Source organism: Sus scrofa, chromosome 1 (genome assembly GCF_054392235.1).
Source record: "Sus scrofa isolate SSC_HxYL_T2T_F1_AM1 chromosome 1, Sscrofa_HxYL_maternal_Yorkshire_Landrace_v2.0, whole genome shotgun sequence".
NCBI lineage: Eukaryota > Metazoa > Chordata > Mammalia > Artiodactyla > Suidae > Sus > Sus scrofa.
Genome location: NC_139383.1, coordinates 250,022,379 through 250,047,467, shown reverse-complemented (window position 1 = coordinate 250,047,467; position 25,089 = coordinate 250,022,379). Strand labels below are relative to the sequence as shown.

At 43.4% G+C, this 25,089-nt stretch overlaps 1 protein-coding gene across 7 annotated transcripts in view; it reads right to left on the bottom strand.

Annotated features, from left to right (window-relative positions):
• Window positions 1-389: 389 nt before the first annotated feature.
• Window positions 390-25,089, bottom strand: part of LOC102168060 (stimulated by retinoic acid gene 6 protein-like) — a 50,661-nt gene continuing 25,961 nt past the window's right edge. For 4 of the 7 annotated variants that reach the window (XM_084990124.1, XM_084990111.1, XM_084990118.1 and 1 more), the window contains 12 exons: window positions 23,326-23,454; window positions 19,367-19,437; window positions 17,600-17,711; window positions 14,325-14,478; window positions 8,715-8,790; window positions 6,970-7,051; window positions 6,619-6,667; window positions 6,073-6,190; window positions 4,824-4,943; window positions 3,475-3,638; window positions 2,590-2,736; window positions 390-1,864 (listed from right to left, as the gene is read on the bottom strand). In XM_084990124.1, coding sequence (XP_084846250.1) covers window positions 1,716-1,864; window positions 2,590-2,736; window positions 3,475-3,638; window positions 4,824-4,943; window positions 6,073-6,190; window positions 6,619-6,667; window positions 6,970-7,051; window positions 8,715-8,790; window positions 14,325-14,478; window positions 17,600-17,711; window positions 19,367-19,437; window positions 23,326-23,454 — 1,371 coding nt within the window. In that variant the 3' untranslated portion in view covers window positions 390-1,715. The remainder of the gene's footprint in view (window positions 1,865-2,589; window positions 2,737-3,474; window positions 3,639-4,823; window positions 4,944-6,072; window positions 6,191-6,618; window positions 6,668-6,969; window positions 7,052-8,714; window positions 8,791-14,324; window positions 14,479-17,599; window positions 17,712-19,366; window positions 19,438-23,325; window positions 23,455-25,089) is intronic. The other 3 variants (XR_014824253.1, XR_014824254.1, XM_084990114.1) reach the window with 2 other exon arrangements.

The following is a 25,089-nucleotide window of genomic DNA, read 5'->3' as shown; positions in this document are numbered from 1 at the left end:
GCCTGTGCCACATGCTGTAGGCAGGACCTTGTCTCCTTAGGTGTCCTGTGTCCCTGGAATGGTTACTACACATAGCAGGTACTTGGTCAGCACTGAGAAGCACCACTTCTGATTTAGGGAAGCAGTTGTGATAGTGGCAGAGTTGGGACAAAAACTCAGTGCTCCTGACCTTCAGTTTAATGGCCACCTGGCTATGATGCTAGGAGTGATTCCAGTATTGAATTCATGGCTGAAAGACTCATTCATCATGGCCTCATTATTTTACTTATTCCAAGATCCTACTATATTGCAGCAGGTACTTGGTGAGGAAAACTGAGAAGGCCTCTTTCTTTGTGGAGCTGAAAGTATATAGAGAGGTAGGCAGACATTAATAAGATCACCACAAAGTGTAACATTACAAACAATAATGACTGACCTTTATTGAGAGTTTAGGATATGACAGGCACTGGCTTAAGAGTGTGTGTATTAATTCATTTTAGCCCCAAAATAATTTTTGGTGTTTTGGGTATTACTCCCTTTTTATATGTGAGGAAAAGAAAGCACAGAAAGGTGAGATAATTTAGCTGATGTCACACAGCTAGAAAGCAGTGGAAGCCCAGTTTTCTTAGTTTCAAAAAGCAGAATGACAACGCTTAGTTGCTGAGATTAAGTTAAGAGAGAGAAGTCTGGCAAACACATCCATCAACAGGACTGGGTTTATAGTAGGTGCTCAATAATGATTACTGAATTTCAGTGGCTCTGAGACTTGTGAGGTGGATGGGGACTTCCCTCATCCAGTTGGTGAGTCCTCCAGGAACTGCCACAGGCTTTGTGAGGGACAGGTCCCAGGTTACCAGAGACCTTATGCTTGGGCATGAAGAATCTGGGTAAGTCCTGGGCCTTCCGCACAAAGAGAAATGTCCTGGCTCCCCAGTGTCTGGGCCTCCTTGGATGGCCAGACTAGCACCCAATGCCATGCACTGCATACACCAGAGGCCTTACCCTCCTCAAACCCACCTGGGACTCTCCAACTCCCACACCTTTGCTCTCGTTGTTCCCCACCTTAAATGCCTGCCCATCCTATCTCTGCCTCACATAGCTTTCTCAGGGGATCCCCACTTTGTCAGAGAGAATCTGTACATCTTATTTGTGACCAAGGCCAGGTCAGTTCTGATCCATTCCCCATCCTAGTGGCCATGGGAATGAGAGCTCAGTGTGTGCCTGCTCACCCATCAGATTGGAGGCTGGGATCATGGATTTCCTTCTCTCCCATCACCATATGGCCTGGAGAGGAGGAAACAACGAGGACGTTGTTGGATTAAGACCATACTTTCCCCCAGATAATAACTGTGTCAAATAAACTCGCCCGATGTAAACATTTTTCCACCTTTTTCAGTGACACAAAGTTCTGTCTTGTGGTCACACTAAATGTTCCTCAACTTGGAACTCCCCAAGGCTGCCTCCTAACCATGTAGTGTAAATCATCATTAGGCAAAGTTTGTTCAATAGAAATTCTCTTTAGTTCTTCATCTTTTTACCAAGGGAATGAATTAGACCTGAGATGAAACTTCATTGTTCAGCCCAAGTGCCATTCCAAGAGTGGCTGTTCTGTGTGCCGTCTGCCTGGACAGTGGCTGTGCATCCCATCACACTGCAGGGGACAGCTGCTGGGTGGTCTGGGCCTTCCCAGGGGCAGTCATCCTGAAATGGCCTTGTCATAATGTTGCAGGTCAGTGTCAGCTTTCCGAGCATGTCAACAGAATCTGAGTAAACTCCTGGGAGCTGTGACCTGACCTGGATTTTCTGAGTTTGATCAGTCCAGGGTTGTTGATCAGGGTCTGCAGCAGGAGCCACCTTGTCCTGGACCTCACTGAGATGCGGGGACCTAGGACAGAATCAGAGCAGGTAGACTGGCAGTGGGGGCAGCTTGTCTCTATCCTTCTCAGAGGCTGTAGGGAAAGCTGCCTGGAAGGTGTGAGGAGCTGGATGGGGACCCCTGGGGACATGAGGAGCTGGGGGGATGTGAGTTTGTCCCAGCTCATGTGAGAACCAGGTATCTCAAGTGCTGAGAAGAGCAACATGGTCCAGATTGATGCCGATGAGACATCCTCAACTGAGGGGCTTCCCAGCAGGAGGTGGAGCAGAGTAGCAGGGGTGAGAGGGGTGGAGTAGACAGTTGGTGGAGTAGACAGTTTAGAGCCTTGAGGGGGCTGGACTTGGTGGCTGTGGAACTTGTGATAAATAACGAGGCAGATTAAGCAAAAACTGCACACCAACTTGGAGGGCATCTGGCCTGCAGCCCAGTCTGCTCTCCTAGGCGGAGTCCCAAACAAATGGATGAATGAAAGACCCATCTCGCAGAACTGGAGCTCATTTCCAGAAACAAGGGAGGAACTCAGTTAGCAGGACAAGGACATGGGGGTCCCGCAGCCAGGCTGACTTGGGGCTAAGCCTCCTGATCTCCTGGGTAGAAGGGATCCCAGGGCATGGAGAGTGGAGGAAGGAAGGCAGGGAAGGAGGACCCTGGGACAACTCAGGGATCCCAGGAAAGCCTTAGGGTACTTGTTTCCTGGTGTTCAACCCTAGTGTAGGTTCAAACAGGAGACTTACCTGCTGATGGATTTAGGTACCAGTATTTGATGGCCTGCTGTTGCCTCCTCTCCCTGTGGCTTGTGATCAAGATGTGACAGAAGCTGACAAGCACAGGGTTGGCATGATAATGGTCCACATAGAGCATGCCAATCCATGCGCTGAACCCTAAAAGCCAGAAGGCAAGTCAGACCATGCGGTACGTCCCAGGCTGTCCCTGTTTGTGCTTTTTATGATTTAACTGCATCATCACTTCGTTCCCAAATGATGCCCGTGTCTTTGCTGAGAATCTAGAAAATGAGGCATAAAAAACTGGAAGAGTTCTTAGAGATCACACCCTAATCTGTTCATTTGGGGGATTTTTATGGGGAATTTGAAGCTCATAGGAGCTAGAAGCCCCTGTTGCTTATACAGAGAAGCCATTAGCCATTTAATGAATGAATGAATGAGCAGAGATGGGCCAGAAATAGAACAAAAACTGTTTTTGTTCCACAGAAATGGCTTTGATTTTGGAGCATTTCAACAGAACAGATCATTTTCCTACTTAAGCAAGCTTCCAACTAACAGCACCAGTAATCCTAAGATGTGTTTCTTCTCGAAGTTTTCAGAGCCACTCATTCATAAATTACCTTCTAAGTGTTCAGATAGAATTCCACTACCTCTTACTGCCCTTCATTATACCTCAAAGGTCTGTCAAAATGCAGGTATTTAATAGCCTGAATTCTCTTCTGACCACTGGGCTGAATGTTTTTTGGTTTTTTTCTACTCAGCTTTCAGGCAGCTTCCATGGGAAGGTAAGATCTAAGCACATGTGAAGAGTATGAACTCCAGGCCTTTGGTTCCTGACTTCTAGGAATCTTCTGCCAAAGTGCAAGACCAGCGCTCCACAGATGCATGGCCACGTACCCAGGTCTGCTCCCTCATAGCCACTCTGCAGGATGGTCCTGTCGATGCGGGCAATCAGCCACGTGCCCAGGATGCAGCTGATGAGAAGCCTGGAGAGGCAGGCGCCCAGGCCCAGCAGCACGTTATAGAAGAACAGAAAGTAGCTGAAGTTGTGGAACGCTCTCCTGCAAATGGAAGCAGGCGGAGGGGCAGCACCTTTCAGTAGGAGAAGGTGGTTAGGCAAGTGGGCCCCCCAACCATCTCCTAGCTCTTCAGACCTCATGCTGTTAGCAGGAGCGGACTGTCCCTGCTTCACAGCTGGCACGGGGACTGACCAGAAACAGTATAGAGGGTTCCGAGCTCAGGGCAGGCTAAATGTGAAGGGGGACTGTACACCTCAAGAGGCTATAGCTGGATTCGTGCTTATAGCAGAGGTCATGGCTCTTGCACTGCCTCCTGCAAGAGTAACCTGCCCCCAGCTAGGGCTGCTCCAAGTCCTCCAGGTGAAATTTTTCAAATGATGTGGTCTCCTGTTGCCTATGAGATGAAGCCCAAACATTGCATATGAGTTTCTGGGCCCTTTCTGGGGGGGCCTTTCTGGCATTGTCACTTTGTACCCACTCCCCATCCTTCACCATCTAGGACCACTGCATAGCTGCCATATTGGATTCGCACTCTTCTCACAACACGTCCTGTCCTTTCGTGGCTTCCTGCCCACTCCTCTGCAGTGGGGACTGTGGCCATGTCCTCTCCTCATCTCTGCCTGTAGGAATCCTGCCATCCTATAGACCTCAGCTCAAATGTCCCACCTGAAGCTGAAAGAACACCTCTGATTCTGCTTCACCTTCACCTCTCCTTCTTTGGTACTGATGTTTCCCTGGTGATGCTTTCACACGCTCGGGACTTCACTGTCCCTATATGTCTGTGTCTGTCAGCTCCAGTGATCCATGAGCTGATCACAGCCAGATGATATGGGGTACCTCTTTTTCCTCAGTGCTTATGCAGTTTCCTCCATGAGTGAATGAACAAACTAGAAAGAATTACCATGATCCAGGCACTACTGTTCTAAGTTCATATTTTAATACATTTCATCCTCTCTAAGGTATGCACAATTATTTGTAAAATGAGGGAGTGGAGGTTCATAGATTTTTAGTAAGGTCACACAAGGTCATGGAGCTCATAAGGGGCGGAGCCAGAACTGGTTGGAGCCACAGGCAGTTTTGGCTCCAGAGCCCAGTCCTGCCCCTGCCCCTGCCCCTCACCCTCTCAGAGTGCAGAGTCTGCCCAAGAACGTGCCAAGAGTGAAAAGGAAGGAACGAGATGGCTAAGGGCAAAGCCCTACAATGCCCCACTCCTTTCTCTGCCCTCACCTGTTGTTGAGCGCCAATGGCTTCTGCTTGTCAGCTGGTCCCATCTTTGGTTGTAGGAAGAAGCTGGCGGCGATCCATACCTGCATGACCATGAGACCCAGGACGATGGATATGGTGAGGCTGAAACACAGGGCGAGACCATCCTGAGGTGGCCTTGTCCACTCTTCCCAAGCCCTTCTCGAATGCCCAATGATAGAGAGGAGAGAGATGCTGCCTGCCTGCCTGACCAACAGTAGTATGAGCGTTGCCCTTTAGGCCTAACGGCAGTCTCATGCCCACTGTGCAGATGAGAAAACTGAGGCTCACAGAGGGAAGATGACTTTTTCAAAGCTCAATCATCAGGTTTTCCGGCTCTAGATCAGAACTAGAGGGATTGAATTGTGTCCTTTTGTGGAGGGGTGGCAGCGAGGCTGAGTGGTTTAACAGCATAGGAATCAAAGTCAGTAATGGGGTTTTTAGAAGAGCTCGTAAGGGCCAAGGGAGCCTGGACAGGGCAGGCTCTGCCCCAGACAGGAGGCTGTAAGTGAGTCTGGAACCAAGATGCTCAGAGCAGAGAGGTCTCCAGAGGGTACCACACCTTGTATTTATGTCCCCCCAAGTGGCAGTGTTGGGTAGTGGTTAAATGAAGTTTTGGTTTCAGGCTGCCCAGCTGCCAATCCTGCCTCTTTCCCTGTTGGACAAATTGCTCAGCCTCTCTGTGCCTCTGTTCCCTCATCTGAAAAAAGGGAGCTAATATAAGTCCAGCCTCAAAGGGTTCTTAAGAGGAAGGATGCAGAGTAAATTCTCAATAATGTCAGCCTTCACTTTTGCCTTCCACATGGGGAAACTGAGGCTCAGAGAGGCAACTTATAAGTCACAGAGCTGATCTAAAACCTAAGCTCAGATCCCCTCCCTTCTGCTATACCGGCCTCTCACTTCACCCCTCTGAACCTCAGTCTTCCCAGCTATGAAGTGAACACATGTGTATCTTACAGACACACACACACACACACACACACACACACACACACACACACACACACACACAACTGTGAGGACCCTGATGAACAGTGAAAGTGGGAACATTTTGTAAATTGTAAGGTTCCCATCACAATGATTTGCTCTTTTGGTCCATCCCTAGACCAGAGCTGAGAGCATAAATCCAGGGGTGGTGACAGCCCAGTAGGGAAGGGGCATCTCAAATAGCAATTGTGAGGGCCCAGCAGCTCCCAGGCCCTGGGCAGTTACAGGAAGCCCACCCAGCACTTACGTGCCGATGCCCAGTCCTCGGAGCATCGCCATGGCCTGATTGTGGATGACAGGCAGCACCAGGCTGTACATGATCACCACGCCACACAGGCTCTGCATCACGTGGATGATAAGGTAACCTGCGGATCCAGGGAGCCGGTGGTCGCACGTGTCCCTCCCTGCAACACCCCTCAAGCCTCCTCCCGCCAAAGGTCCTGATGCTCTAGCTTATGCTGTTTCTTCTGCCTGGCATGACTGCTGACTTATGCTCACCCTGCCAGGTGCAGTTCAGAAGCCAACTCCACTAGAACACCTTCGTGCTCTGCCGTGGGTGTGGATGGTCACTCATTCCTCGGTCACCACCGCCCTTAGCATATAGGCCCTGCGGGCACAGGGCAAGTGGAGACAATGACCTACACAAGGAGTGCTTCTCACTCCTTCCTGGGGGTCCCTAGAGGAAGAACTAGGGCTGCTTTTGCCCCACCTCTCTCCTCCCTACCCTCAGCCAGGGCTCTGCAGGTGCTCAGGGAACGTGTGTTGAACGGATGGGTCACGTGACAGCACTTACCCCACAGAATATAGGCGATCTGCCAGCCAGAGTACCTTGCGATGGCCACCTGAGATTTAAAAAGAAGAAAAAGATCTGAGAAAGGAGAAATCTTGATTACTTCTAACACGTGTCCAGCACCCCTAACTCATGTGAGGGTGACCCACCACCCCACCAAGGCAGGTATTACGATGGTCCTCATTTTTATAGATGAGGAAACCAAGGTCCGGATGGGGACACCCAGCAGCAGAAACGGAACTGAGGCCTCTGGACCCCAGCCCAGGGCTCTTCCTCCCCCAGCACGCTGCCCCTGTCCTGCTGCAGGACAGCAGATCGTGGCCTCCGAGCAGAGAGGGGCCTCTGTAGACTTACCACACTCTCTGATGAGGAAGGACTGTGGAACTTCAGAGGGAGAAATTGTTTATCTCCTGCCCACAACCTTTTCATATGCTTTCTAGAGAAAAAGTGGGAGATTAGGAATATTCATGACCAGGGATCCTTATCCACTTAAAGCTCAACAGACATCCACAGAAAGGCCTGTGTGGAGAGAGATGGTGGGCAGCTCAGCCCCCTATATTGACCACAGCTCATAGGATGGTTCCAATTAGCCTGAAACATCTTTTCTAGCAGTTTTTTTTTTTTGAATTTTAGATACAACTGACATATAATGTGATATTATTTCAGGTGTACAATAATTTGATATCTGTCTATACTGTGAAATGATCACAATAAGTCATGTTAATATCTTTCAGCTCACACAGTTACCAAAGTTGTTTCCTGTGATGGGAACTTTTAATCTACTTTCTTAGTAAATTTCAAATATGCAATAAAGGGTTTTTTTTGTTTTGTTTTGTTTTTGCCACCCTGCAGAATATGGAGATCCCAGGCCAGGGATCGGATCCAAGCCACAGTTGCAATTCACACCGCAGCTGCAGCAACACCAGATCCTTTAACCCACTGTGATGGGCTGAGGATCAAACCCGCATCCTGGCACTACAGAGATGCCACCGATCCCATTGTACCACAGCTGGAACTCCAGATATACAATAAAGTATTTTTAAACTATAGTCGCCATGCTGTACATCCCCACGACTTGTTTATTTTATAATTGCAAGTTTATACCTTTTGATACCCTTCACCTATTTCACCCACCCACCCTGCCTCTGGCTGCCACCAATTTGTTCTCTGTATCTATGAGTTTGGTTCTTATTTTATTTTGTTTAGATCCCACATATGAATGAAATCATTCGATACATGTCTTTCTCCGACTTATTTCACTTAGCATAATGCCCTCCAAGTCACCCATGCTATCAGGAGAGTCTTAGATGCCATCTGCAAGAGACCCACCCCTGGGCAGCCAGACTGGGAGACTGTAAAGGCAGCACGCTCTGGAAGGGTGGGACCTGACCCTGGGCTTCCTGTGAGTAAGTGGGTAACTGAATTAGAGACTGAGACAGACAGAAAAGCAGAGAGAGAGGCAGAGAGAGATACAGAGACAGAGACAAAGGCAGAGAGAAAAGGGAGCCAGAGATGCCTAAAATTCAACATCTGCCTGCACGCACATGCTGGCTACATACTGAAGGTCATCCCCTCCCCCTGCACTGCTGTTCTTGGGAGTGATGCACCTGGTTTCTTTGACCCAATCTCTTGAGAGGTCCCCTTGAGGCAGATTCACCTGCTGGGAGCCCAGTGCGATTAGTCCTGGAGAGCAGGGCAGGTCTGACACCCAGTAGAGACACCAAAGTGTACAAGAAATGACAAGGTTAGAAGGGACCAGAAAACATGATCAGCTGCTAATAGCTTGGCTAAAGTTACTTTGTTAAGTCTCGCCTCCTCAGCAGTGATCACGGAGATGAAAGTATCCTCTAGGGTTGTGCTAAAAACCAAAAGAAGATTCTAACCATGATGTCAAGCTTACAGTGGAAGCTCACATCTATGTGGTTGTTTGTTTGTGTGTGTGTTTGTTTTTACTACCAATAGATGTGGCTGTCCCTGGACCTTGTATATACTGCTGTTCCCGATCTGGACATTGCTGGCACTGCTTGGGAATTCTGAGAGAAGTCTGTCAGTTGCTTTCCTGGCTGAAGACACACAAATGACTCCCAGAACCCTCTTACCTGTAGCAAGCCAAGATGTGGAACAGATAGCTCACACACGTGAGGGAGGCAGGCAAAATGGTCACCAACCAGACTCCTGCAATGGAAAAGGTGATATGAGGGGCCTCAGAAGATGAACCAGAAACTATTTGTAAAATGCAGAAACTCACAGCAGAGAGGTCTGGGCAAAATATATTGTACTTCCTTTAACACACCTCTTGTGTAAATAAAGTTCTGCTTATATTTCTGTTTCATTTTAGCTATACACTCTTGATATATTTTATTTCCTGCATGTTCGTAATTTTCTCCTTTGGTATTAACATTTTCAATTTACAGTGAGTAACAGAAAAAGGAAATTATAGGAGTTTCCATCATGGCTCAGTGGTTAACGAATCTGACTAGGAACCATGAGGTTGCAGGTTCAATCCCTGGCCTTGCTCAGTGGGTTAAGGATCTGGCATTGTGGTGAACTGGGGTGTAGGTCGCAGACGCGGCTCAGATCCTACATTGCTGTGGCTCTGGTGTAGGCCAGCAGCGACAGCTCTGATTAGATCCCTAGCCTGGGAACCTCCATATGCCATGGGTGAGGCCCTAAAAACGGCAAAAAACAAAAACAAAAAATGAAAAAGAAAATTATAGCGTGTACACATTGTAGGTAGCCTCTATCCTTGTAAAACACCATTAATGCTTGAATGTCTAACCTCCACTGTTTGGGAGTGGTTACCCACCTCTGGTAACCATGTGCAGAGGTAACCAGAATCAGAGGTCTTGACTATTCATTCATCCACCTTACGGCATGTTTTTAATATTTCATGTCAAGAATGTATAGATAGATAGAGAGAGAGAGAGAGAGAGAGAGAGCTGGGTCACTTTGTTGTACAGCAGAAACTGACAGAACATTGTAAATAAACTATAATTACATTTTTAAATATATACATTTAATGTCTAATTTCCTTTTAGAATGATTCTGTGTGCTTGTGACAAAGGGATGGACAAAGAGGGAAGGATGTAAAAGCTTCTGTACAAGCTAATTCTCACAGGTGCAGAAAAAGCATCTGAAAGAATCCAACACCTTTTTAATAATTAAAAATACTCTATAAGCTAGAAATAGAAGGGAAACTTTCTCAATCAGATAAAAGGCATCTACAAAACACCCCACAGCTAACATCATACTTAACTGACAAAAAACTGACTACTTTCCCCCTAAGTTTAAGAATAAGAAAATCAATCTCTGCTCTGGCCAATTCTATCCAGTATTGTTTTGGAGGGTCTAGCCAGGATAATTAGGCAAGAAAATGCATCCAGATTGCAAAGGGAGAAATAAAACTATCTCAATTCACAAATGACATGTTATTGCATACAGAAAATCCTAGGGAATAAATAAACAAAAGTAAAACTAATTAATAAATGAGTTCAGCATGGTTGCAAGACGTAAGATTAATGTATATAAATTTTATTTTTATACACTAGTAATGAATAATCTGAAAATGAAGTAAAAAGCAATTGCATTTACAATAGTATCACAAAGAGCAAAATATTTAAGAATAAATTTAATAGAAACATACAACTTGTACACTGAAAACCATAAAAGACTGTTGAAAGAAATTAAAATGGAACTAAACAATGGGAAAATATACCACTTTCATGTATTGGATGTTCTTTGTGAACATAGCAATACTCCCTAAATTGATCTACAGATTCAACCCAATCCCTATCAAAATTCCAATGCAATTTTTGCATAAATTGACAAGCTAATCCTAAAACTCATTAAAAACAAAGGGATTCAGAATAGGCTATACAAACTTGAAAAAGAATAAAACTGCAGGACCTAACATTTCTTGGTTTCAATCTTACTATAAAGCTATAGTAATGAAGTCAGTGTGGTATTACCATAAAGATAGACAAATAAATCAGTGGAATAAATTGAGAATCCAGAAGTAAACCCCCATTCTCAATGTATTTTCCACAAAATGGCAAGATAATTCAATGGGGAAGAAATATGCCTTTCAACAAATGGTTACGAGAGAAACACATATTCACATGCAAAGCAATGAAGTTAGACCCTTGACTTCATACTATATACAAAAATTAATCCAAAATGGATCATAGGCTTAAGTGTAATAGCTAAAATAATAAAAGTCTCAGAAGAAAATGTAAGAGTAAATCTTGGGTTAGGCAATGGTTTCTTAGATATGCACAAGTTATAACAGAAAAAAAGATATATTTCATTTGAATGAAAAACATTTGTGTTTCAATGGACACCACCAAAAAAGTGAAAAAGCAACCCAAAGAATGGAAGAAAATATTTGTAAATTGTATCTCTTGAAAGAGACTGAACATAGAATATATGAAGAACTCTCATAGCTTGATAATAAACAAATAACCCAATTTTAAAGTGTGCAGAGATTCTCAATAGACATTATTACATCTAAGAAGATCTATAAGTGGCCAATAAGTACATGAAAAGATGCTCAAAATCATTAGCCATCAGGGACATGAAAATCAAAACCACAATGAGATTGGGAGTTCCCGTTGTGGCTCAGTGGTTAACGAACCGAACTATCATCCATGAGGACACAGGTTCGATCCCAGGCCTTGCTCAGTGGGTTAAGGATCCAGCGTTGCCATGAGCTGTGGCATAGGTCGCAGATGCAGCTCAGATCTCACGTTTCTATGGCTGTGGTGTAGGCCAGCAGCTACAGCTCCAATTCAACCCTTAGCCTGGGAACCTCCATATGCCATGTATGTGGCCTTAAAAAGACCAAAAAAAGAAAAAACCCACAATGAGATACCACTTCACACTTACTAGATGGCTGTACTAAAAAAGACATACTAACAAGTGTTGGTGAGGATATGGAGACATTGGACCCCTCATACATTGATGATGGAATACACAGTGATATAGCTGCTTTTGAAAACAGTCTAGCAACTTTCCCAGAAGGTTAAACATAGTTACCATATGATCCAGAATTCCACTCCAAGGTATATACACAAGATACATGAAAATATATGAAAAATTTGCAGGTGAATGAATGTTCACAGCAGTATTAGTCACAACAACCAAAAAGTAAAATAATCCAAATTTGTACCAATGGATGAATGGATAGATACAACATTGTAATATTCATACAACAGAATAAAGTCAGCAATAAAAAAGAATAAAGTTCAGACACATGCTATGACATAGATGAATTGTATAAACACCCTGCTATATGAAAGCAGCCAATCAAAAAAGACCACATATTGTATGTTTCTGTTTATATAAAATGTCCAGAATAGGTAAATCCATAGAGCCAGACAATAGTGGGTCCCTAGGGCTAGAAGCTGAGGAGAAATGGGAAGTGATTGAAAATGGTCATGAATTCTTTTTTGGGTGATGAAAATTTTCTAAATTTGACTGTGGTGCTGGTTGCACTAAAAGTCATTGGCTTGTACCATTTAAATGGGTGAATTCTATGGTATGGGAGTTATAGCTTCATAAAGCTCTTTTAAAAAGAGGGGGAATGAAAGCAGATTTCCATTCCTTTCAAAGTTTCAAATGTGTCTTTACCCCAGCATCACCAGGACTAGGCAAATGTTATATTCCAAACTTCACAATAAAAGGATGCAGGCAAACTACCACAGATCTCAGCCCTGGGATGTAGGGGAGACATCCTTGGAAGGAGAGGATGGGAGGAGTGTGGCCACAAGAAGAGAGAGTGCAAGACTTGCTCCAGCCAGCAGCAAGAACACGACTGCACACCTTTAACTTTGTGCCTCTATTGTCCTAAAGGTGAAGCACCTTCAGCCTAAGAATTTTTCTTGGCAAGAAGGTAGCTATTTAAAGCTGGAAGCGATCAAGTCAGAGTAAAAAATGTTATTTTTGATTCTCTGTCTTTTTTTTTTTTTTTAATTTTTACAGCCACACCTGCAACATACGGAAGTTCCCAAGCCAGTAGTCAAATTGGAGCTGCAGCTGCTGGCCTAGGCCACAGTCATAGCAACACCAGACCAGAGCTGCATCTTTGACCTACACTGCCACAATGCCAGATCCTTAACCCACTGTGTGAGGTCAGGGATTGAACCTGCATCTCATGCATACTAGTCAGGTTCTTAACCTGCTGAGCCACAAAGGAATTCCTATTTTGATTCTTACAATGTCTAAACATGTGAGAAATAGCATCAAAGAGGAAACAAAACATGAACGAATATGGTGAGATATTCACTACAATTCACCCAGACCAAGTAGCTGAGGTTGGCATTAAAAGCTTGCCTACAACAGGGGTAGAAATGTGAGTTTTTAAAACTATGGCTTACGGTGAGTATAATTAGACATTTGAATGTGCTCACTGAGTGTTAGAGTAAGGGATTCATGAGAGTGAACATAAATCTATATTAAAGATGAAGTAAAATGTTCGAGGGAAACAGTAAATAATATGCATCATCTGTTTCATGGCTTGAGGAACATTTAGTAATGTACAGCCATCAAATGCCAGATCTACAAAGGCTTTTGTCAACCATCTGGTACTCCTATACAAGTCCCATTTTAAAGATGAGGAAAGGGACTGGACCTGTCCAGTGACAGAGTTTATCTTGACATCTTGTCCAGGTCCTTTCTCAGCAGGGAATGGTAATGACCTCTCCCTCCCCACGAGCAATGAACATATAATTACAACATGTCATTTTCAAAGAAAGCTACTAGTTTAAGTAAAGCGACTGCTATGGATAGAATGTGTGTCCCCCTGACAAAAAAAAAATACTGTGTGCCCCCAGTATGATGGTGTTTGGAGATGGAGCCTTTGGGAGGAATAAATCATGAGGGTAGAGCCCTTAGAATGGGATTAGTGCCCTTTACAAGAGACATGCGAGAGCCTGCTTCCTCTCCCTGTTCTCCAGCATGTAAGGATACAGGGAAGGTGTCATCTGCAAGTCAGGAAGCAGACCCTCCCCAGACACCAGATCTGCTGCACTTTCAACTTTCCAGTCTCCAGAATTGAGAGAAATAAAGGTTAATTGCCTATACCACACAGCCGGTAACCTGAACTAAGCAGAAAGGAAATGTAAATGATATAAACTTTTCATAAAATCGTTAAGTCAAGACATTGTTTTACCTTTTACAAAGTGTAAAATAAAGGATGATTTTGGTTGTCTCCACTGGCATCAAATAAAAGAGGTTAATTAAGATAAGAAAAGTCTCTGGAGTTCCCGTCATGGCTCAGTGGTTAACGAATCCAACTAGGAACCATGAGGTTGCAGGTTTGATTCCTGGCCTTGCTCAGTGGGTTAAGGATCTGGCGTTGCCGTGAGCTGTGGTGTAGGCCGGCAGCTACAGCTTCAATTACACTCCTAGCCTGGGAACCTCCATATGCCACAGGAGCAGCCCTAGAAAAGGCAAAAAGACAGAAAAAAAAAAAAAAAGAAAAGGTAAGAAAAGTCTCAAGGCATGTTCAATTCAGCCTCGAATAGGTTTTAACAAAATGGCCTGTGTCTTGTCCAGCCAGGGAAGCATAGACTAATTATTAACACAGGTCATATCAAGACTAGCAGCAATAACTACCAGAAGGGTGCATCTGCCACCAGTCACAAGCCCCTCTCTGGCTCCCACACGGGGGGGGGGGGGGGGGCAGAAACGAAGGTGGAGGATGGTTTTACCTTTGGTGACGTTAATCAGCTCTTTCACCTGCAGGAGGACTGGGGTCAGGGTCCCTGTCTGGTTCATGGAGGAAATGTAGTCCTCTAATTCACGTTCAAACACGTCCAGCTCATCTCTCACATACACGAACACGCAGAACTCAATGACAATGAACTGGGGACACAGAGAAAATGTTTCAAGGTTTCACCTGAGTCCAACTCAGCATATGAATAACACGAGTCTCTCTTTGGGTTTGAGGTCAAAACTCTTTGAAGCTCAAAACTCATCTGAAGTTGACTCTGGATACTTGCTATACTCAGATGAAAGGGATTGTGACTTCTTCGTAGACAGGTGTCACCCCCAACTCTGTTCTTCACACAACAGCATACAAGATTAGGCCCCACAAGGGCTTAAGGAACTCTTCAAATATTAATTAAATCAGAGTGAAATGAGTGCCTAACTTTGAATAAAGGGTGACCCTGGGGACAATTCCAGACATTTCTCACTGTTCCCCTTCTTGCATCTTGGCAAAGACCAGATTGGAGAAGGTACTGTTCCCTGTATGCATGTCATGCTTGCTCCCCTCCTATCATCGAGCCATCCTGCTCCCTATCATCACATCATTGCTTCTAGAGTTCCTGGTGCCATTTTACTTCGTCAACTGAATTTTATTTCTCTCTGAATGTGGAGCTCAAATGCTAACACTTTCAGGAATCTTCTCAATCTAGAGTAATTCACCAGACTTCCAGAGCACTTTTTCCTTATTTTTTCTTTCTTTTTTTTTTTTTTTTTTTTTTTTTGCATTTTAGGGCTGCATCTGCAACATATGGAAGTTCCCAGGCTAGAGGTCAAATCAGAGCTGCAGCTGCCAGCCACAGCCACAGCAGTGCAGGATCTGAGCTGTGTCTGTGACCTATACCACAGCTCATGGCAATGCCAGATCCTCAACGCACTGAGCAAGGTCAGGGATCAAACCCACATCCTCATGGATACTAGCTGGGTTCATCACCACTGAGCCACAACAGGAACTCCTACCTTTTCTTTTTCTCTCTTTAGATGGCAATACTTCAACCATATCTTATCTTCTTCTCTTAGACCATAGGCTACTCCCAGGCCAAGACTCTGCTGAATCAGGTCCCTCCTCTCTTCCAGTCCTTAGCATAGTGCTTGGCATGGAATAGACAACCAACAATGATTTAATAAAAACAATAACCCCACGTGAGTTACTCACTGCTGCAGAGAACTCTAATTAGTTGTCCATTAAAATCCGTTCTCCCCTTCTTTGGGCACAAGGCCGGACTACATTTCCCAGCCTCCCTTGAGTTAGATATGGCCACATCACAAGGTTCTTGTCAATGGAAGAAGAGTGGAAGGAGTATATACTGGGTCCACATGGCCTTTGAAAACCTCTCATGGATTTCTCTACATATTTTCTCCATCTGCTGACTGGATACAGGTGGTGAGGGTTCTCAAGGATAACAAAGGCATATGATGGAAGAAACTAGTTATGGAACAACATGTAGAAGCCCACAGCCTCCCAAACCTGAATATCCACTCAACATTGTTATGTGGGCAAAAATACACTCAGTGTTGTCACTGAAATTTGGGAGTTTATGTACTTCTTCATAACCTAATACATTCACTTAAAACTTAATCACAAGATTCGTTTATACAGGGGTCATCCTAGTACATTTTAAATGAGAATACAATTTGGCCATTTTTATCTCTCCATTTGACCCTGCTGTTGACTTAAGACCTTTTACCTCAGATAACTCTGACCATATGAAATGTTTTGATTCTGTGCTTTACTGATTTCCTATTTTCAACTTCATAGGTTTCTTTTTTTTTCTTTTTTGTCTTTTTAGGGCTGCACCCACAGCATATGGAAGTTCCCAGGCTAAGGGTCCAATCGGAGCTGCAGCTGCCAGCCTACTTCAGAGCCATAGCAACGCCAGATCCAAGCCACGTCTGCAACTTACAACACAGCTCATGGCAATGCGGGATCCTTAACCCACTGAGCCACAATGATTGAACCCTTGTCCTCATGGATACTAGTTGGGTTCATTACTGCTGAGCCACGACGGGCACTCCAACTTCATAGGTTTCTGTTCTAATGTTTATTACTTCTGTTCTTCTGCTTACTTTGAATTTAATTTGCTCCATTTTCTGTTTCCTGAGGTGGAAACTCGGATGATTGATTTTATATCTTTTTACATTTCTAACATATACATTCATTGCTATAAATTTCCCTCTAAGCACTGCTTTTACTGCCTCCCACAAATTTTGATAAGTTGTGTTTTCATTTTCATTTGTTCAAATTACTTTTAATTTCTTTTGAGCTTTTTCTTTGGTCCATATATTACTTAGAAGTGTGTTATTTAATATCTACTACTTGTGGATTTTCTAGTTATCTTTCTGTCACTGATTTCTAGTTTAATTCCATCGATGTTTGAGAGCAGACAACGATTTCTATTCTTTTAAATTTATTAAGGTGGCCCAGGATATATAGTCTATCTTGGTGAATTTTCCATATACTCTTGAGAAGAATGTGTATTCTGATGTTTGGTGATGAAGTAGTCTATGGATTTCCAAAATATCCAATTCATTGATGGCATCAATTACAGTTCAAATTTTCCTACTTTAGCACTAGTTCCCATGAGGTTTCTGCTCCTGTCATGATACTGTCTGTCTCTCCAATTTGAGGAGTAAAGGTTTGCTCTATGACTTCCCTTCTCTTAGGAATTCAAGAAGAGTTGTTGATTTTTCAATTTGTTCATGTTTGTGCTTGTTGTTAAGATGGGGTGGCATCTTGCAAGTTCTTTACATATGGAATTGGCAACTGGAAGCCTCCATAAATAATTCAATTATGTTTATTAGTAATAAATAAATGGGTAAATGTGTCCTTGGAATAAAAACGGTAGGGTTTGTTTTTTGTTTTGTTTTGTTTTTTGCCTTTTAGGTCCACACCCATGGCCTGGAGGATCCCAGGCTAGGGGTCCAATTGGAGCTACAGCTGCCAGCCTACATCACAACCACAGCAACTCAGGATCCCAGCCACAGCTGCAACCTACACCAGAGCTCATGGCAATGCGAATCCTCAAACCACTGAGAGAGGCAAGGGATTGAACCTGCAACCTCATGGTTACTAGTCGGGTTCATAACCACTGAGCCATGGTGGGAACTCCAAAAGTGGTAGGGTTTTGACCTAATTTTGACCCAGCTTTTGAGGAAAAGCCCCTATCCTAGCCCCCCATTCCACTTGTAAAATAAGAAGGATTTGCTTAGATCTACTTACAAGGTACAGGCAGATGAAAGCCAACACAGTGGTTCCAATCATTCTGCTTGGGAACTGAAAGCAGGAGTCCCATTCATATATCCTGGTTTGGAACCAAGACTTTTCTCTCTCTCTGTAAATGAATAAACACCAAGAGAAGGCAGGTTGTAGGTGGTAAACAAATGCCTGATTCTTCTGAAAATAACATCATCTCCTCTTCTTCATCTTCGAGTTTATTGAAGAGAAAGAGCACTGGTAGATACCACAGTTTCCATTGCCCCTTTATTCTTAAGAAGAGAGACTCAGTTTTATTTAGGATATCAATTTACCAAATGAATGCTACAGTTCCTGACCTCTCTTACAGCTAAGAGTGACCAAGACTAAACAAATCAAATAGATATGAAAGAAATGTGGTGTGGGGCTTTGGGAGGGCTGGTCAGATGGAAATGACACAGTTGGGGGGGCGGGGGTCCCCTTTGCCCTCATTCTCTTCTCCCGCCTGCCATCTGAAAGGCAGACATGGCAGCTGGTCCAGGCTGGAGCCCCAGCATCTATCTTGGACCACAGACAGTCTTCATGATGGAAACCACAAAGTTAGTGGGGCAGAAAGACAGATGATGGGTAAACTGCCATGGTGGGTAGTCCAGGGTTGGTATGGATTGCCTGCTTCCAGAATTCTTTTATATGAGACAGAAATAAATCTCCTTCTTATTTGTGCCAGAATTACTTTGCATTTTCTGCTATATGTAGCCAAGTGTAGCTCTAATCAAAGAAGTGGCTTCGCCACTGTGTGACCTTGGATTAGACATGTCCCTTCTCTGGGGAATATACCCTTGTGCCAGCGGCAAGTATAGGGTGACCTGAATGATCACTGAAGACCAGGTGTTCTTGCCTGGGCAAGAACTATGTCCTTTTTTATTGGTAACTGCACCTCAGTTTTTCTCTGGGTATCTATTCTTCCCCACCACCATCCCTGGTGATTAGATGGGGGCTGAACCACTTCCTAGTTCCAGTGGTGAATTTGTGACCCTGGTTTAACAATCAGTTAAGGAGTTCCCACTGTGGCTCAGTGGTAACGAATCCAACTACTATCCATGAGGACATGGGTTCAATCCCGGGCCTCACTCAGTGGGTTAAGGATCTGGTGTTGTCATGAGCTGTGGTATAGGTCACAGAGGCAGCTTGGATCTGGAATTGCTGCGGCTGTGGGGTAGGCCAGCAGCTGCAGCTCCGATTTTACCCATAGCCTGGGAACTTCCATATGTGGTAGGTGCAGCCCTAAAAAGACAAAAAATAAAAATAAAAATCAGTTTAATCACCTGCCCTCAGTAATTGATTTTGGGATGGCATGTGGCCCAAAAAGAAACACATTCGTCGGACTTCTGTTTGAATGATTTGAAAGAAGACATTCTCTCTTCTGGTGAGCTTAAGCCAATAGGGTCTAAGCTGGGAGATTCTGGGGGCCACCAAGGAGAGGAAGCCTACCTAACTAGGAGGCTAATAGAGATAAAGCAGAGCTGAGAGATAAGGGGAAGAGACCTAGTTCTGATGACATCAATTAAGTCCCTGCATCCATCTATGTCTGAAACTGGCCACCTCTAGACTTTCAATTATGTAAGGCCATAACGTTCCTTTTTCTCTTTAATCCTGTTTGAGTTGAGTTTCTGTTATTAGCAAACAAGAGGCCTAGAAGAGTAACTTTCCAAGCATCTCTGGATCTCTGACTCTGTCAGGGTCCACCAATTTTTGTGCAAACACTGAAGGACAAACAAATATAACTGTGCTTACTGCAGGGGACATTTCCTCAGGAGCTGCTTGACATGCTCTGCCTGGTGAACTTCCAAGAAAGGCTTTTCTTCCTGTGAGAACAGAGAGAGATTTACATTGTGGCTCACAAATTCTTGTTATGGTTTTGGTCTCTTTGAGGGGCTATTGTCATAGAGGCCAGGATTTGGGATAAAACGTGCTCTTTTGGATTGAGCCATTCCTAGTCACCTGTCATTTACTGAAGAGATGGTGGGGTCCCATCTCCTATTTCCCAAGCATTTGTTTTCAAGAAATGTCAGAAGTCTGACTTTCCTTGACTCTTCTGCTCACTGACTACACCAGTCACCGTTTTTCCCCTTGAAATTTGATCTGTTTCAGAAATGAAACACCGGAGTTCCCATCGTGGCGCAGTGGTTAACGAATCCGACTAGGAACCATGAGGTTACGGGTTCGGTCCCTGCCCTTGCTCAGTGGGTTAACGATCCGGCGTTGCCGTGAGCTGTGGTGTAGGTTGCAGACGCGGCTCGGATCACGCGTTGCTGTGGCTCTGGCGTAGGCCAGTGGCTACAGCTCCGATTCAACCCCTAGCCTGGGAACCTCCATATGCCGTGGGAGCGGCCCAAGAAATAGCAACAACAACAACAACAAAAAGACAAAAGACAGAAATGAAACACCTAAAATCCCAGTGTTTGTTTCAGAAATGAAACACCTAAAATCCCAGTGTTTTTACTTGTTATGAATAGGAATTTCTCTTGTTCATTTCTTATTTTTCAGTTTTTAAAGAAATGAACTTCAATAGGATGTTTTGAAGTATCTTCTCCAAGTGTAATGAGCTCTCCACAATAGTCATCTATTTCGTCATATATTGAATATGTAAGTTTTATATGCCATGAGATGAAATCCTACATACTGCATCGGTTGGGTAGAGTACAAAAGACCTGGTTAGAATTCTGACTGGTAAGTGACATCAGCAAGCTGGGGAAACAGAAGGGCCCAGTCTCCAAATCCCCACAGGTACACCAATTCTGACAATCACTACCACAGGTGAGAGTATCTTGGTGGGGACCCAAGTGTCTACGCAGGAGGTTACAGAACTCTAGGCAAGCAAAAACTCCAAGAATAGATGCATTAAAGAGGATAAGAAGAACAGTTTCACTTTCCTAACATCACACCTTCTCCAAAGGGTACAGCTCAGTGCATAGACAGAAGGCCATCTTGGCCTGAAATTTCTCCCACAAGGGAAAATAAAAGTGAAGTGAGAGCCCAGCTTCCCCAGCCTTGTGGGATACTGCCCAACAGATCCATTCCTGTTTCACACTACCCAGAACACTGAGGGGATTAGCATGGCTGAATAATCTGGGGAAAGCTAGGAGCAGGGAAATGGGGCAAGGATTTGATGGGGAAGAGCAGTGCCAGAAGGAAAAGAGAAAGAAAAAGGGGCAGAAAGTTTATAGAAAGAAATAATGACATAAAGCTTCCCTAATCTTGGAAGGAAAATGAACGTCAGAATCCATAAGACCCTAAAGAACCCCAAAAAGATTGAATATGTGTCTTCACCAAGACACATAAGCAAAATGTCAAAAGTCAACGATAAAGAGAGAATTTTGAAAGTACAAAGAGCTAAGTGACTTGTTATATACAAGGGAACCCCTTTAAGGATATCAGCAAATTTCTCAGCAGAATCACTGCAGACTGGAAAACAGTGGGATGATATATTCAAAATGGAGCAAAAAACCTGCCAACCAAGAATGCTTGTCAAAACCATCCTTCAGAAAAGAAGGAGAGATAAAGACTTGCCCAAGAAAACAAAAACTGAGGGATTTATTTCCATTAGACCTGCCTACAAGAAATGTTAAAGTGAGCTCTTCAAGTTGAAATAAAAAGATGCTAATTAGCAATATGAAAACATGGAAGTATAAAAATCATTGGTAATAGAAAATATATAGTAAAATTCAGAATACCCTAGTACTGTAATTGTGCATAAATCACTTTTCCTTTTCTTTTCTTATGGTAACACCCATGACATATGGAAGTTTCTAGGCCAGGGATTGAATCCGAGCTGCAGATATGGACCATACTGCAGCTGCAGCAATTCCAGATCCTATAACCCACTGTACTAGCCTGGGGATGGAACCCTCACCTCCAAAACAACCTGAGCCACTAGAGTCAGATTCTTAACCCACTGTGCCACAGCAGAAACTCCAGTCACTTTTAACTCTGGTATAAAAGTTAAAAGACCTGGGAGTTCCCACAGTGGCTCAGTGGTTAACAAACCCAACTAGTAACCATGAGGTTGTGGGTTCGATCCCTGGCCTCACCCAGTGGGCTAAGGATCCGGGATTGCCATGAGCTGTGGTGTAGGTTGCAGATGTGGCTTGGATCCCACATTTCTGTAGCTGTGGCATAGGTCAGCAGTTATAGCTCCAATTGGACCCCTAGTCTGGAAACCTCCATATGCCATGAGTGAAGCCCTAAAAAAATATAAAAGACAAAAAAAAAAGACATAGTATTTTTTAAAAGTATAGCTATAATAATTTAACAGTTAATATAAAAAGATGTAAACTGTAACATAAATCACATAAAATGTTGGGGGAGAAGTAAAAGTATAGTTTTTCTATGCAATGGAAGTTAAACTGTTATCAACTTACGAAAGACTACTGTAAATACAAAATTTTTATATAAGCTTCATGATAATCACAAAGAAAAAAATCTGCATAATATACACAAAAGATAAAGGAATCAGAGCATACCTCAACAAAAAAAAATCATCACATCACAAAGGAAGAAGGGAAGAAGAAATAACAAAACAATCAGGAAGAAATGAACAAAATGACAATTTTAAGTTCTTATTTATCAATAATTACTTTAAACGTAAATGGATTAAATTTTCCAATCAAAAGACACAGAGTGTCTAAAGGGATTTTTTAAAATATTCCACACATAAGCTAGTCTCTTTAAGAGACTCAATTTTGCTTTAAGGACACACATGGGCTGAAAGTAAAAGGATGAAAAAAGATATTTCATAAAAATGGTAACCAAAATAGACCAGGGGTGGCTGTACTGAGACAAAACACACTTAAGTTCAAACTACCACATGAGGCAAAGAAGGTTGTTATATTACAATAAAGAAGTCAATTCATCAAGAAGATATAAAAATTGTAAATACATATGTACCTAACATCAGAGCAACCTAAATGTATAAAGTAAGTATTAACAGGCCTGAAGGAAGAAATAAACAGCAACATGACAATTAGTAGGGGACTTCAAAACCACACTTTCAACAATGGATAGATAATCCAGTCACAAAATCAATAAGAAAACAGTTGACTTGAACAACACTATACACCAAGTAGACCATGTGGATACAGAACATTCCATCTAACAGCAGCAGAATATATATTCTTCTCAAGGGCATTTGCTAGGATAGATCATACATTAGGCCACAAAACAAGTCTTAAATTTAAAAAGATTAAAATCATATCAAGTATCTTTTCTGACCACAACAGCATAAAGCTAGAATTCAGTTACTGGAGGAAAACTTGAAAATTCACAAACAGTACACTCCTGAACAACCAGTGGGTCAAAGAAAAAATCAAAAGGGAAATTTAAAAAATCTTGAAACAAATGAAAACAGAAATACAACATACCAAAACTTATGAGGCAAAAGCAGTTCTAAGAGGTAAGTGTATAGCAGTAAGTGCCTATATTAAAAGAAAGGAAAGGTCTCAAACAAACCACCTAACTTGTTACCTTAAGGAACTAGAAGAAAAAGCACAGTAGGAAAGAGAGAGCCTCAACACCTAAACTCTCTGGTTTCACTATCCCTCTATTACAGACTAGCTATGTGACCTTGGGCAAAGCAACTCAGGTCCAAATTTCCTAACACAGAATGGAAGAAGTAAGAACAGTGCCTACCTCACAGTGCTGTTGTGAAAACTTAACCTGTCAGGACACACATGGTATTTTTACTTAGTACTCACAATCTGGAGCTCCCAGCCCAGGTGAACCCTCAGAGACTTGACAAACATGTGCAGGAAGCGGCCCAGCAGGAAGGCCAGGCACAGCAGTGAAGGCCAATAGAACATGATGGTCTCATATCTTCCCACAAACTGTAACAGAAGCACATCATAAGGCATGGGATCCAGGTGGGGCAGGGCCAGGCCTGCCTCAGCCTGTTCCCACCACAGCCCACTCTCTCAGAGCTTGAAGGTCAGCAGTCAAACCCTGCTCCCCCAACCCCATATCAACAGAACAAGTAGTGGACTGGGAGGCTAGCAGCTCTGGACTTGGGTCTCAGCACCCACATTTAACTTAATACAAAGGGATTTCATGGCTTTTTATGATCACATATTAAATGTTCCTTTTGGAAAATACACACGAGATAGGGATGGGGTATGTGAGTGTGTGTGTGTATGTATGCGTTTGAGTATGTGTGTGGGAGGGGGTAGAGAACTTTAAACTTTCCCCTAATATTTGGCATTTTAGACTCTTTCCAATGTCTCATTTTTATGAATGATGTTTCCATGAATACATGTGAAACCATGAGACCAAATCTTTATTATTCCCCAAGTGTGTGTTTTTATTTTTTATTTTGGGTGGTTTTTTTGGGGGGGAGGTATTTTTATTTATTTATTTATTTTGTCTTTTTAGGGCTGCATCTGAGGCACATGGAGGTTCCCAGGCTAGGGGTTGAATCAGAGCTGCAGCTGCCAGCCTACACCACAGCCACAACAACTCCAGATCCGAGTCACGTTTATGACCTACACCACAGCTCACAGCAATGCTGGATCCTTAACACACTGAGCAAGGCCAGGGATCAAACCCGCAACCTCATGGATACCAGTTGGGTTTTGCTACCTCTGAGAAACAATGGGAACTGATTTTTAACTAGTAAGTCCCGTTAGCCCCTGAGCCTTGCTTTCCTAGCACCAACACACTGTCTCCAAAGTGGTTTGCTTTTCCTTTTTCAGCCACACTTGTGCATATGGAAGTTCCCAGGCCAGGAATCGAATCTGAGCTACAGGTGCAACCTGCACCACAGCTGCAGCAAGGCCAGATCCTTAATCCACTGCCAGAGATTGAACTGGCACCACCTCAAAGACAACACTGGACCCTTAACCTGTTGTACCACAGAGGGAACTCCCAAAGTGTCCTGAGGCATCTCCACCCAGTGACTGGGACAGAGCCTACAGTAATGCCCTTGGTGCATAGCAGTTCTTTTTTGTTTTCCTTTGGCTTTCTAGAAAGTAATTTTTGTTATGAATAATTGCTTTCTGTGGTAATCCCAAACAATTTCTAAATTCCCTAATTTTTATATGCCTGACTTGGAACAAAATAACAAAAGTACAATTCCCACATTCAAAGAAATAAAAGCATCAGACATGCTGAAAGGCTCTGATTAAACTGTTCTATATTTTCAGGAATAAGAGTATGACCATATATACTTTTATGGATTAGATGGTAGTTTGGTAAATTTTTATAGAATTGTTACTGATTTATGGATTTCCATGATTTTTTTTAACAATTTTTAGGATTTCCATGATGTTTTGTAGTGCCATGTATAATGCTTTAGTATGATAGTGGTTTTATTTTAAAACCAGAGCCAGAAGTTTCTGTTGTGGCTCAGTGGGTTAAGACCCTGACTAGGATCCATGAGGATGCAGGTTCAATCCTGGGCCTTGCTCAGTGGGTTAAGGATCCAGCACAGCTGTGAGCTGTGGTGTAGGTGGAAGATGTGGCTTAGA